The sequence below is a fragment of the Rana temporaria genome, chromosome 6, assembly GCF_905171775.1.
Source record: "Rana temporaria chromosome 6, aRanTem1.1, whole genome shotgun sequence".
In the NCBI taxonomy this organism is placed as follows: Eukaryota; Metazoa; Chordata; class Amphibia; order Anura; family Ranidae; genus Rana; species Rana temporaria.
The window spans coordinates 102,642,843-102,656,955 of NC_053494.1; the positions used below are offsets into that span (position 1 = coordinate 102,642,843).

The 14,113-nt window shown below is 44.6% G+C and overlaps 1 protein-coding gene across 1 annotated transcript in view; it reads right to left on the reverse strand.

The window, feature by feature from the left end:
* DNAH7 (dynein axonemal heavy chain 7) overlaps positions 1–14,113 on the reverse strand; it is a 438,794-nt gene that overhangs the window by 91,323 nt on the left and 333,358 nt on the right. Inside the window, exons 51-52 of the mRNA XM_040357086.1 lie at positions 11,254–11,380; positions 10,420–10,614 (exon numbers count right to left, since the gene is read on the reverse strand). Coding sequence (XP_040213020.1) covers positions 10,420–10,614; positions 11,254–11,380 — 322 coding nt within the window. The remainder of the gene's footprint in view (positions 1–10,419; positions 10,615–11,253; positions 11,381–14,113) is intronic.

Genomic DNA, 14,113 nt, shown 5'->3' on the forward strand with positions numbered 1-14,113 from the left:
TCCTTTTGCTATGCTCTAGTTTTTTTACTGCAATTGTAATCACTGCCTGCAGCCACATTGTACACTGATACTGCTCTTCTCTCAAAAAAGCAGTGCTTCAACTTAAAGTGTTTATCATGGTAATTCACTTTTTTCCCCTTATGCTTATCTTCAAGACTAGCAATTGAGCCAGGCATATCAACCCAATGTTTATCAGATGCTGATATAGCCAAACAGCTTCTTGAAATGATATGTATTTGCCTTCTGTCAGTGACAGTGCTACTGTTGTCTATTTTCTGCTCATCTAACAATATCATCTCAAAGTTAAAAGTGGATCCGGTAGCTGACTTGCAATCTTGTCAAGGCTCTGTAAGCATCTTTATATTAAGCAATGTTTGTGAGAAATGATGACGCTGATATTTCTTTTTCAATTTCTTGCTGATAATTTTAGACATTTCTGGACACGTAGTTCAGTCACGCTAAAGTGAAGCAGCAACTTTTCTACACAAAACTCAAATGACTTTTATTGAGGCAATACATCCAGAGTCAGAGCTAGATAGCACCCATTTTCAATTTTTAAAGAGATATATATAGACGCCTAATATCAAGAATATACCAACATGTAGGAATAAGACATACTGTATGCATATTTAAACTTTAATAAATAATATTAACATAAAAACTATATTTACATTAAGAATAACTAGATTAGTTTCTCATTTTCATCATTTGAGAAGTATTGTATATTGCACAAACAGTGGGGTAATATGGCACACTCTGGATATGGCTATATATTACTAACAGATGGGTATGGGGGGTAGGGTACTGAACTGGGCAATAAAACAAGTCCATATAAATCAAAAAGTCTGTGTAGGGAAAACAATATGCTGGAAGGCTGCCAGCTCAAAAGTTAGAAGAGACTCTGGAACACAGAAAGAGACAAAAAGCAGTGCCTTCTAAGGCCTCGTACGCACGACCAGTTTCCTCGGCAGAATCCATTAAGAAACTTGGTGGGAGAGTTTTTTTGCCGAGGAAACTGGTCGTGTGTACATTTTTCATCGAGGAAACTGTCGAGGAACTCGTCGAGCCAAAAAGAGAGCAAGTTCTCTTTTTCCTCGACGGGAGTCAAATTGGCTCATCGAGTTCCTCGTCGGGCTGGTTTCCGACGAGAAACTTAAGCGTGTGTATGCTAAGGAACCTGCGCTTGCTCATAATAAAGTATGAGACGGGAGTAAAAGTAGCATTTGTAATGGAGAGAACACATTTTTAAAGCTGTAACAGACTGAAAAGTGCAAATAGTCTCTTACCAAACTTTTACTTAACACGCAAACACATGAGATTAGCAAAAGCAGCCCCAAGAGTTGTTCAAGTGGAATCGAACTTCCCCTGCCATTTTATGTGTTGTAGTCACCATGTTTGAGAACGAGGAGATTTTGTCTTGACTGTGTGTACGCAAAGCAAGCTTGTCGAGTTCCTTAACAAGCCTAACAAGGAACTCGACGAGGAAAATGATGTGTTTCGCCCGACGAGTAACTCGGTCGTGTGTACGAGGCCTAAGGGTAGCAAGTTTACCATTTAATTAATAAAAACACAAACAAATTTTTTTTTTTATGCCCGCAAATGTGTTCAAACCAAACATGTGAGTTGCCGCGATCGTTAGAGCGAGAGCAATCCAATTATGGCACACTACTCCTCTGAAACGCTAAACTGGTAACCCGTAGAAAAAACTTTTAGCGTCGCCTATGGAGATTTTTAAGTACCGTTTGTCGCCATTCCACAAGTGTGCGCAGTATTTAAGCAGGACATATTAGGTATTTTTTTACTCAGCATAACATCATCTTTCACATTATACAAAAGATTTTATTTATATATATATATATATATATATATATATATATATATATATATATATATATATATATATATATATATATATATATATATATATATATATATATATATATAATGTTTGGAGTTTGTAAGTAATTTTCTAGCTAAAAATAAAAATTTTAACTTTTAAGCAACAAGTGTAAAAAAAATGGCTTAGGCATGAAGGGGTTAAGCGACCTATGCTGATTTTTTTTACGCCCGAGTTAAAGTGCAACTAGTAGAGATATTTATAGTAAGCTGTTTTGCAGGTGAAATGGTGTGGCTAATGCTTTTCCCCAAAGGCTGTTGGATCAATTCTCCGTGTCTAAATTGACTCTGTTAGCCTCTGGGTTTGTTACCTTAATATGTTTAGGTGTGGCACATTCCACTGTTCCAGTTATTGTTTTCTGAGTGATTTACACACAATTCAATCATACACTAATGGTAACTTATGTGAGATTAAGCAGCTGGTAAACTGCCAAACAAAATATGAAATAAATGTAATTTCATGGGAGATAAAAGTATCTCACAAAAGTGAGTACACCCCTCACATTCTTGTAAATATTTTATTATATCTTTTCATGTGACAACACTGAAGTAGTGAGTGTACAGCTTGTATAACTTGCTGTCCCCTCAAAATAACTGAACACACAGCCATTAATAAACTGCTGGCAATAAAAGTGAGTACATCCCTAATTGAAAATGTCCAAATTGGGCCCAAAGTGTCAATATTTTGTGTAGCGACCATTATTTTCCAGCACTGCCTTAACCCTCTTGGGCATGGAGTTCACCAGAGCTTCACAGGTTGCCACTGGAATCCTCTTCCGCTCCTCCATGATGACATCACAGAGCTGGTGGATGTTAGAGACCTTGCGCTCCTCCACTTTGCGTTTGAGGATGCCCCACAGATGAATAGGGTTTAGGTCTGGAGACATGCTTGGTCAGTCCATCACCTTTACCCTCAGCATCTTACCCTCACCTTTAAGGGCCCTTTCACACGGGCGGACGAACGGTCCGTTTTTTACACGTCAGTTTACGGACTCACAATGCATCCCTATGGGATTGTGGACGTTAGCGGATGAGCATCCGCTAACGTCCGTAAAGATCCGCCTCCGCAAAGATCTGCTTTTTCAGACGGAAGAAAACCCTATTTTTCTTCCGTCTGGCGGAACGGATCGGATGAATCCCCGCTGAGCAGACGGACACACACGGGACGGATCAATACGGATCCGCTCCGTGTGAAAGAGCCCTAAGGCAGTGGTCATCTTGGAGGTGTGTCATTATCATGTTGGAATACTGCTCTGCGGCCCAGTCTCTGAAGGGAGGGAATCATGCTTTGCTTCAATATGTCACAGTACATATTGGCATTCATGGTTCCCTCAATAAACTGTATCTCCCCAGTAATGGCAGCACTCATGCAGCCCCAGACCATGACACTCCCACCACCATGCTTCACTATAGGCAAGACACATGTGTCTGTGTATTTTACAAAGAAATAAAGAGCTGGTGTGAGGTGGGTGGAGGTGATACTCAGTCCCCAATAGTATGAGCACAACAAAAAACTGAATTTCCCATGGGACTTTTAAAGAGAAACACCTCAAACATGGTTTATCATATGAACGCAATATCATTAATGTTTTGATGTTTATCATATTTTTTCTTCTGTATTACAGTACCTGCCGCCGAGAATGTGTTTTTAGCACGACAGCATCGCGCTGATTCTCGGCGACAGGGTGCCGACATCTCGCACTCGCTTGAATGGTGACAGCACATTCCAGCAAGCGCGTCATAGAAGCGACGGGAGATCCGACTTGGATTCCCGCCAATTCTACACATGTGCGGCGTTTGTTATGAATCCTGAGGGGGAAGTCCCCGCCGGATTTTAAATAAAAATCCGGCATGGGTTCCCCCCTCAGGAGCATACCGGGCCCTTAGGTCTGTTATGGGTTGTAAGGAGAGCCCCCCCTACGCCGAAAAAAACGGCGTAGGGGGTCCCCCTACAATCCATACCAGACCCGTATCCAAAGCACGCTACCCGGCCGGCCAGGAAAGGAGTGGGGACGAGCGAGCGCCCCCCCCCTCCTGAGCCGTACCAGGCTGCATGCCCTCAACATGGGGGGTTGGGTGCTCTGGGGCAGGGGGGCGCACTGCGGGCCCCCCCCACCCAGAGCACCCTGTCCCCATGTTGATGAGGACAGGGCCCCTTCCCGACAACCCTGGCCGTTGGTTGTCGGGGTATGCGGGCGGGAGGCCCCAGATACCGGCCCCCCACCCTAAGTGAATGGATATGGGGTACATCGTACCCCTACCCATTCACCTGGAGGAAAAATGTTAAAGTCAATAAACACAACACAAGAGTTTTTAAAATAATTTATTAGTCTGCTCCGGAGGCCGCCCCCTGTCTTCTTTAGCTCTTTTTACCAGGGGGGGCTTCTTCTTTGACGTCTTCGGGTGGGGGCCGCTCTTTGCCGCCGTCCGGTTCTCTTCCCCCGCCGGGGGGGGTCGCTTTTATAAAAGCGCCCACTCCTCGGCGGGTTTCCTCCGACGTCTTCGGCGGGGGGTGGTGTGCTTCTTCTTCCGCTATCCGGGGGGGTCTTCTTCGGCTATCCGGGGGTCTTCTTCACTCTCCGGGGGTCTTCTGCTATGTTCGCCGCTCTCCGCTGTTGACTCGGCGCACCCCGGTTCTTCCTCCAGCTGTCCGGTGACTTCTCTTTCAGCGCTGAACGTCTATCTTCTTCTTCCGTGCTGTGACGTATTCTTCTTCTTCCGGGCTGTGACGTCATCTTCTTCTCTTCTCCCGGTGTTGACACGCCGGCTCTTTTCGCTGAAATGACGGGTGCGCGGCTTGCATCGGACCTATATAGGCCTCACAGTCCCATCATGCTCTGTACCTACCCATGTGATACCTACCCACGTGGGTAGGTATCACATGTGTTGTGTTTATTGACTTTAACATTTTTCCTCCAGGTGAATGGGTAGGGGTACGATGTACCCCATATCCATTCACTTAGGGTGGGGGGCCGGTATCTGGGGGCCCCCTTATTAAAGGGGGCTCCCAGATTCCGATAAGCCTCCCGCCCGCATACCCCGACAACCAACGGCCAGGGTTGTCGGGAAGGGGCCCTGTCCTCATCAACATGGGGACAGGGTGCTCTGGGGTTAGGTGGGCCCGCAGTGCGCCCCCCTGCCCCAGAGCACCCAACCCCCCCATGTTGAGGGCATGCAGCCTGGTACGGCTCAGGAGAGGGGGACCGCTCGCTCGTCCCCACTCCTTTCCTGGCCGGCTGGGTAGCGTGCTTTGGATACGGGTCTGGTATGGATTGTAGGGGGACCCCCTACACCGTTTTTTCGGCGTAGGGGGGCTCTCCTTACAACCCATAACAGACCTAAGGGCCCGGTATGCTCCTGAGGGGGAAGCCCATGCCGGATTTTTATTTAAAATCCGGCGGGGACTTCCCCCTCAGGATTCATAACAAACGCTGCACACGTGTAGAATTGGCGGGAATCCAAGTCGGATCTCCCGTCGCTTCTATGACGGCTTTGTCTCTATCGCGGCAAGCCGCGATGGGGCTCGTAGGTGGTCAATCTCGCCGAGAAAGGGAGCGAGATTGACACAATATCGCGTGCACCTACTGTAAGTTTTTTTTTTTTTTTTTTTTATTTTCATTCTTTATTTGTCTTTTTTTCCTTATACATATTTGATTATTTAAACAAATCTTTCATATCAAAAAAGTTCCAAGAACCAACATCATTTCTTATTTGTTACTTAATCTTAGTGTACGATACAACTGTTATAAAAGTTAAGAATATACATTGATTATCTTATTTATATGAAGGGAAAGGGAAACAACATCCAGTAGAAAGGAAGAAAAAGAAAAGAAAAAAAGAAAAAAAGAGAAAAAGATAAAATGCTCAGATCATCCCCATTACAGGGGACTGTTCTTATACCTATTCACGGTGTGGTTGGTACCTAATATTTTCGTTCTTAACTTTATATACCTGGGCCCTCCCCCCATTTTTCTCTCTCCCCTGGTGAGGTTTCAAAGCCGGCCCCAACTTTCCTAAATGACACATGTCTGGCTTTATTTTTAAGAGTTATTTTATTTCTACCTCATCCCAGTTATATTTCTTACCCACTAGAGGGGCAGGTCCTTCTCTTCCAACCAAGGTCTCCACATCTCCTCAAACTCCTTAAGGTTACCTCTTTTTGTATAGACTGCTCTTTCTTTACATATCGTCTCATTTACTGCTCCCACCCATTCCCTTATTGTTGGAGGTGTTGTCGCCTGCCATCTTAACATTATTAATTTCCTTGCTTGGAACAGACATCTCAGTAATACTACTGTGGTGCTTTTCTTCTCATTCCGTTCCCTTCTATATCCTAGTACACATAGTGTGGCTTCTGCCTCCAGAGGTACACCAAATGTCTCCCCTATGACATTTACTACTCCCTCCCAATAGCGAAACAACTTTGGGCATCGCCACACCATGTGTACTAGGTCTCCAGTCCCCTGGCATCTAGGGCATTTGTCATCTGTTCTTCTCCCAAAGTTGAACAGACGTTTAGGTGTATAATAAGCTCGATTCACCAGCATTAGATGTTTTTTTTTTAAATGTTTGTTAATAAATTGTTAACAAATTTACTCTGCATGTTTGAGGTGTTAGGCCCCTTCCACACTGGGCATATCCATTGCAGCGAAGTCTGCCAGCTTAGCGGGAGATCTCTCCGTTCATCTCCACTGAGCCGGCGGATGACAGGTCCGTCTCTGCTCACTGAGCGGGGAGTGGCCTGTCGAGCGTCGCTGATTCCTATGGAGAGATCGGACGAAAATGGTCCGTTTTCATTAGATCTCATTCAATCCGCCAGGACGGATGGCAAACGCCATGGAGTGTCCGTTCAGGTCCGCCAAAAAAACTGACGGGCGGACCTGAACGGTCCGCCAATGTGAAAGAGGCCTTACTCTTTAAAGGTCCCATGGGCAATTCTGTTTTTTGTTGTGTACATGTGTCTTTGTACTCCTCACCTGGTTGCCGTCACACACGCTTGACACCATCTGAACCAAATAAGTTTATCTTGGTCTCATCAGACCACAGGACATGGTTCCAGTAATCCATCTCCTTAGTCTGCTTGTCTTCAGCAAACTGTGGGCTTTCTTGTGCATCATCTTTAGAAGAGGCTTCTTTCTGGGACGACAGCCATGCAGACCAATTTGATGCAGTGTGCGGCATTTGGTCTGAGCACTGACAGGCTGACCCCCCCCCCCCCTCTAACCTCTGCAGCAATGCTGGCAGCACTCATACGTCTATTTCCCAAAGTCCTCTGGATATGATGCTGAGCACATGCACTCAAACTCTTTGGTCGATCATGGCAAGGCTGAGTGGAACCTGTCCTGTTAAACTGCTGTATGGTCTTGGCCACCGTGCTGCAGCTCAGTTTTAGGGTCTTGCCAATCTTCTTATAGCCTAGGCCATCTTTATGTAGAGCAATAATTCTTTTTTTCAGATCCTTAGAGAGTTGATTGCCATGAGGTGCCATGTTGAACTTCCAGTGACCAGTATGAGAGTGTGACAGTGATAACACCAAACTTAACACACCTGCTCCCCATTCACACCTGATACCTTGTAACACTAACGTGTCACATGACACCGGGGAGGGAAAATTACTAATTTGGCCCAATTTGGAAATTTTTCACTTAGAGGTGTATTCACTTTTGTTGCCAGCGGTTTACACATTAATGGTTATGTGTTGAGTTATTTTGAGGGGTCAGCAAATTTACACTGTTATACAAGCTGTACACTCACTACTTTACCTTGTAGCAAAGTGTAATTTCTTCAGTGTTGTTACATGAAAAGATATAATAAAATAATTACAAAAATGTGGAGGGGTGTACTTACTTGTGAGATACTATATGTAAAAAAACAATATTTTGGTAAGTTGACAAGATATTGTGTGGCTGGGTGAGGGACATTTTGTTGAACAACATGGATCCAAATTATAGAAATAGTTGATTGTCCAGTTGAAAGAAGTGATTGTTTCTCTCTTTTAAGTAGTTGAGTGGTATTCTGGATATTTAAGTTAAATATATGTATTTCTATGGAAATCACTTTTGAGTGGGATGTGACTCACTGCTTTAGTATATCCTCTACCTTTTCCCATTTTTCTTTTTTACCGTAACATCTTCCCCTCTCCGCCCCCCCCCCCCCCTTTCCACCTTTCCCCTTCCCACCTTTCCCTTTCTCTTCCCCTCCCCCCACATATTTTTTTCTGTTCTTGCCCCTTATAGTCTATATTTAGGGGCAATTTAATTAATATTCATTTTTGTCTGAAAGGGGTTTGGAGCCCACTAGTAAATGATATTAAATAGAACAGTACAAGTTTGGTCTGTATTTTTCCAATATAGAGGAGTGTTTTTTTTTTTTTTATTATTGAGAAATTGCCTATTGATATTGGTTAATAATGTAAGAAGAAGAAACATTATGAACTTGTATTTCATATTATAAAAATGATGCTTAATGAAGTGTTTGTACTTGATTTTATAGTATCTATATAAAGGGATAAAACATCTGCTGATATGAACTGTAAATGATCATAACGGTTCAAAAGTATTGAGCCTTCTATATTGTGATTTTTTTGTATGTCTCTTTTAAAAGCTGATGTGTTTAACTGGTTAGTATATTTAAAAAAAATTACCCTGACCCTCCATTAACTCTGTGACAAAAGCCAAGTAAACACTATCAGTTTTTTTTGTTCAACCCAGTGGGCTGACCGAAAAAAAAAACTGAAGAGCTCGAAAGGAGATCCTTAACTAGAAATTAGATGTTAGTACACAGGGGCCGAGTGTCGGCCGGTTTCCACCAAATATTCAGCCTGTGTGTATGGGGCTTAAGCTTGGAAGGGTGAAACACATTAGAAGTGTAGTCTCAAGGTGGGGACTTGCTAAATATATTATCTGACTGAACAAAGATTGTTGGAGAAAATGATGGAATGCAGTCCCTTGTCTTTACATTAGGCTTTAGGTATTAAAACTAGGGCTGTTACTGATCAAAATTTTTCTGTTCGATTAATCGTTTTTTTTAAAAATCGATTAATCGACTAATTTTGATTAATTATAACGCACATACAGATCCAACTACTTTTAGCTGATCTCCTTGCAGGCTGTTTCCCAGTGCAGTCACCAACCACTGGAAAAATGGATAGCAGGATACAAAAAACACACAAAGGCATCACTCGATGGGAATAGTATTAAAACACTTTTATAGTCTTCAAGTAGGTAACCAAATAAATATTGCACTGAAGATAAAATCGATGTAGCTACATAAACTGTAAAAATGGTGCGAGTAATACCAAACGGTACCAAAAGCAGTCATAAAAACATGTAGCCAAGTATGATACTGGTATAAAAATGTGTACAACGATGCCACTGCTGAATCCAGATGAGGAGAGGTTAACATCAGTCCGTCGGCATGTAGATGTCCCATGAAGGGAACTATCACAACTCCCAGTGGATGGTTGTAGAATCCCAGGTTGATAGAGGGAAGTGATACAGGGAAGTGTAACAGCCCTTGCGGGTGGCAGATAGTAAGGTCCCGCCGGCATACAGATATGAAGGCACAGCAAAGGAGCCCTTCAGATGGAAACGGCAAGCCCCGCCAGTGTCTGTGACGTTACCGGATCTCCGACGGAACTCTTTGAAGGCCCAGAAGCCGGCGGAGAGGTGAGTACCAATCAAAAGAATTTTAATCGATCAAAAAGATTTTGATCGATCAAAAAAATTAAAGATTAATCGATTAATTAAAAGTTAATTTGCACAGCCATAATTAAAACATATATATGTTATTAATTGCAAGTAAATCATTCAGTCATTTGTGTAATAATATTATTGTTTTTGCCTTTACTACCTCACGTGATAAAGCATTTAGCTCTGAAAAAAGGTTTCTTAACTAAACAATGGAAAGCCAATATCCCCTATTGCTTAACTAAGCAATCTTCAGGATTCAAAGCTTGTTGGCTAAACCTTTTAACTGGCCTTGGAAAAATCTAGACATGTTAACTAAGCTGACTCTAGGACCTTTTTTATCTGGAAACTGACAAAAACTATTTTTTTTCATTCCAAGGATGATTTTCCATCCTTTTTCGATCCCTCGCCATATAAAATATCTGAATGTTTTTCTGATGAGAAAGTAAAACTCTAGTTTATCTTCATTTGGAGACTTTTTTTTAGAAAATGGGACTTCAAACAGTACCACAGTACCGGAATCCTTTTTTTTCTACATTAGGGTAGCCATACATCAACTGGTCTTTGCAAGACCGATTTCAACATAGTTTGTATTAATTTAACAAATAGTAGGGTATGCAATGCTAATATTTGAGAAATAATGAGCACTTCTGATCCTTATAAGCACACAAACAATATCCATATTGTCACCTTCTAAAGGATGAATAACAGATATATTTGAAAAAAGCATCGTAGGAAGACAACTCTATTGCACCTATGTTTTCAAAATGACTGCTTCTTAGAAATTCTACAGTGTACACTACAAATGTATTCTAATGTAAAGGTGTTCACTTACCAAACTATCATATACAGATTTCCAACCATCTTTAAGCCTCATAAAATCCTTGCGAATGCCTTTAAATTTCGGTAGGGAATCCAAACGGCATATTTCATCCCAGGACTTTTGGGGTAGCCAGGTACATGGATTGGAGTGTGGATTGTCCAGCCCTATGCCTCCAGTCAGCAAAAACATCCATTCTTCCTCATTAACCTAGAACAATGACATTGCTTTCTTAGGAGGCCTTTCAGAATGTACAATAGATAGTGAAATCATGGGCCAGACTATTTAACTTAAGACTATACGTTTATGCATGGCGTATGGCAGTATCAGCCAACCAGAACATTGTGCAGGAAAGGCACGATCTGTGCATGTGAAAATTCTGCCCTTGCAATTGTTAATGGCACCCCAAACGGATCTTCCAATACAAGGTGGCTATCAAATGGCATGATATCGTAGTACCATACAATTTGGTGCAGCACAATTTTAAAAACAAGTAGAAGCCCTACTTTTCACGTTCTAGTATGTTTGGCAGCCCATTGAAATAAATATGCTGTAAAAATCAGAACATGCAGGACCATGTGTGTTCCCATGTGAATATGTCAAAACTGAAAAACAAAGTTGGTGAGAGGTATAAGGTGCGGGCACCAAGCAATTTTCAGTGCCCTGCTCTGCATAAATGCTTAGTTGTACTGATTAGGCTAAAACCTCCTGATAGTGCTAAAGTTTGCCATCTTATTTTGTTATACAGATCATTTGTTATTTTTTTGGGGCGCCATCAAATTTTTGCTCTGGAAATATAAAGATTTATAAAAGGTAAATGCTTTTACGAAAGGTTCAAACAGTTCTTACCAGTTTTTCATGCTTAAGAAGATTTACTGTTAAACAGAATGAAAAAAGAAGCTTGTCCTTTTCAAAAAGTGAACGGCACACATTTGCATATAGTGAGTACGTGAAGTGATCTTTGAGAATATGAAGCCTTAAAAACAAACAAAATAATGACAAATGTATGGTCTTAAAAACATAGCAGGTCTGAAAGCACCTGAATGACTAATACAATTACAATTTTATCAATAAATGTGGTTTTCACTAATTAAACAACAGTAAACATTTAAAAGCAAAACAAAAAACAATATAAATATGTAATACAAATGTGTAATTATACAAAAGCTATACATTAAAGCAGAGCCAACCCAAAGAGCAAGCTCTGCTTATCTGCCTCCTCCCCCCCTCCGTTGCCACATTTGGCACCTTTTGGAGGTACCCACTCCCACTTTTGTCTCAGTTCATCATTTAACTTTGCTCAATTATTGATTGGCATGCAATGTGGATGTGTAATACAACATAATTGAGTTAATCCATTAAAACCGGAATAAAGGAAATAAACACAAAATTGCCAGCAGCAATCAGGTTTCACATTTAATTTTACTGGAAAAGTAAGACAACTTTTCATTGGTAATAATCTGCAACAACATAACAACTTCAGTCCTGTGCTGGGGGGTTGGTCTGTGCTGAGGGGATGGACCTATGCTGGGGGTGTCAGTCTGTGCAGAGGGGTCTGTACTGGGGGAAGTAAGTTTGTGCTGGGTGGGAGGCTTGTGTTGAGGGGTCCGTGCTGGGGGGGAGGGGGGAGCAGCTTTTCCAATCTGAGAGGTCTGTACTACAGGGGTCCATTTTTTCTGGGTGGACCGATATGGTCTGTGTTGAGGTGATTGATCTGTGCAGAGGGATCTATTCCAGGGGGTCAGTCTGCACTGAGGGGTCTGTGATGGGGAGGTGGAAGGGTCTGTACTGAGCAGTGTGTGCTGGGAGGGTCAGTCTGCACTGAGGGGTCTGTGATGGGGAGGTGGAAGGGTCTGTACTGAGCAGTGTGTGCTGGGAGGGTCAGTCTGCACTGAGGGGTCTGTGATGGGGAGGTGGAAGGGACTGTACTGAGCAGTGTGTGCTGGGAGGGTCAGTCTGCACTGAGGGGTCTATGATGAGGAGGTGGAAGGGTCTGTACTGAGCAGTGTGTGCTGGGAGGGTCAGTCTGCACTGAGGGGTCTGTGATGGGGAGGTGGAAGGGTCTGTACTGAGCAGTGTGTGCTGGGAGGGTCAGTCTGCACTGAGGGGTCTGTGATGGGGAGGTGGAAGGGACTGTACTGAGAAGTGTGTGCTGGGAGGGTCAGTCTGCACTGAGGGGTCTGTGATGGGGAGGTGGAAGGGACTGTACTGAGCAGTGTGTGCTGGGAGGGTCAGTCTGCACTGAGGGGTCTATGATGAGGAGGTGGAAGGGTCTGTACTGAGCAGTGTGTGCTGGGAGGGTCAGTCTGCACTGAGGGGTCTGTGATGGGGAGGTGGAAGGGTCTGTACTGAGCAGTGTGTGCTGGGAGGGTCAGTCTGCACTGAGGGGTCTGTGATGGGGAGGTGGAAGGGACTGTACTGAGAAGTGTGTGCTGGGAGGGTCCGTCTGCACTGAGGGGTCTGTGATGGGGAGGTGGAAGGGTCTGTACTGAGCAGTGTGTGTTGGGAGGGTCAGTCTGCACTGAGGGGTCTGTGATGGGGAGGTGGAAGGGACTGTACTGAGAAGTGTGTGCTGGGAGGGTCAGTCTGCACTGAGGGGTCTGTGATGGGGAGGTGGAAGGGACTGTACTGAGCAGTGTGTGCTGGGAGGGTCAGTCTGCACTGAGGGGTCTGTGATGGGGGGGTGGAAGGGACTGTACTGAGAAGTGTGTGCTGGGAGGGTCAGTCTGCACTGAGGGGTCTGTGATGGGGAGGTGGAAGGGTCTGTACTGAGCAGTGTGTGCTGGGAGGGTCAGTCTGCACTGAGGGGTCTGTGATGGGGAGGTGGAAGGGACTGTACTGAGAAGTGTGTGCTGGGAGGGTCAGTCTGCACTGAGGGGTCTGTGATGGGGAGGTGGAAGGGACTGTACTGAGAAGTGTGTGCTGGGAGGGTCAGTCTGCACTGAGGGGTCTGTGATGGGGAGGTGGAAGGGTCTGTACTGAGCAGTGTGTGTTGGGAGGGTCAGTCTGCACTGAGGGGTCTGTGATGGGGAGGTGGAAGGGTCTGTACTGAGCAGTGTGTGCTGGGAGGGTCAGTCTGCACTGAGGGGTCTGTGATGGGGAGGTGGAAGGGACTGTACTGAGAAGTGTGTGCTGGGAGGGTCAGTCTGCACTGAGGGGTCTGTGATGGGGAGGTGGAAGGGTCTGTACTGAGCAGTGTGTGTTGGGAGGGTCAGTCTGCACTGAGGGGTCTGTGATGGGGAGGTGGAAGGGACTGTACTGAGAAGTGTGTGCTGGGAGGGTCAGTCTGCACTGAGGGGTCTGTGATGGGGAGGTGGAAGGGTCTGTACTGAGCAGTGTGTGCTGGGAGGGTCAGTCTGCACTGAGGGGTCTGTGATGGGGAGGTGGAAGGGACTGTACTGAGAAGTGTGTGCTGGGAGGGTCAGTCTGCACTGAGGGGTCTGTGATGGGGAGGTGGAAGGGACTGTACTGAGCAGTGTGTGCTGGGAGGGTCAGTCTGCACTGAGGGGTCTGTGATGGGGAGGTGGAAGGGACTGTACTGAGAAGTGTGTGCTGGGAGGGTCAGTCTGCACTGAGGGGTCTGTGATGGGGAGGTGGAAGGGACTGTACTGAGAAGTGTGTGCTGGGAGGGTCAGTCTGCACTGAGGGGTCTGTGATGGGGAGGTGGAAGGGTCTGTACTGAGCAGTGTGTGCTGGGAGGGTCAGTCTG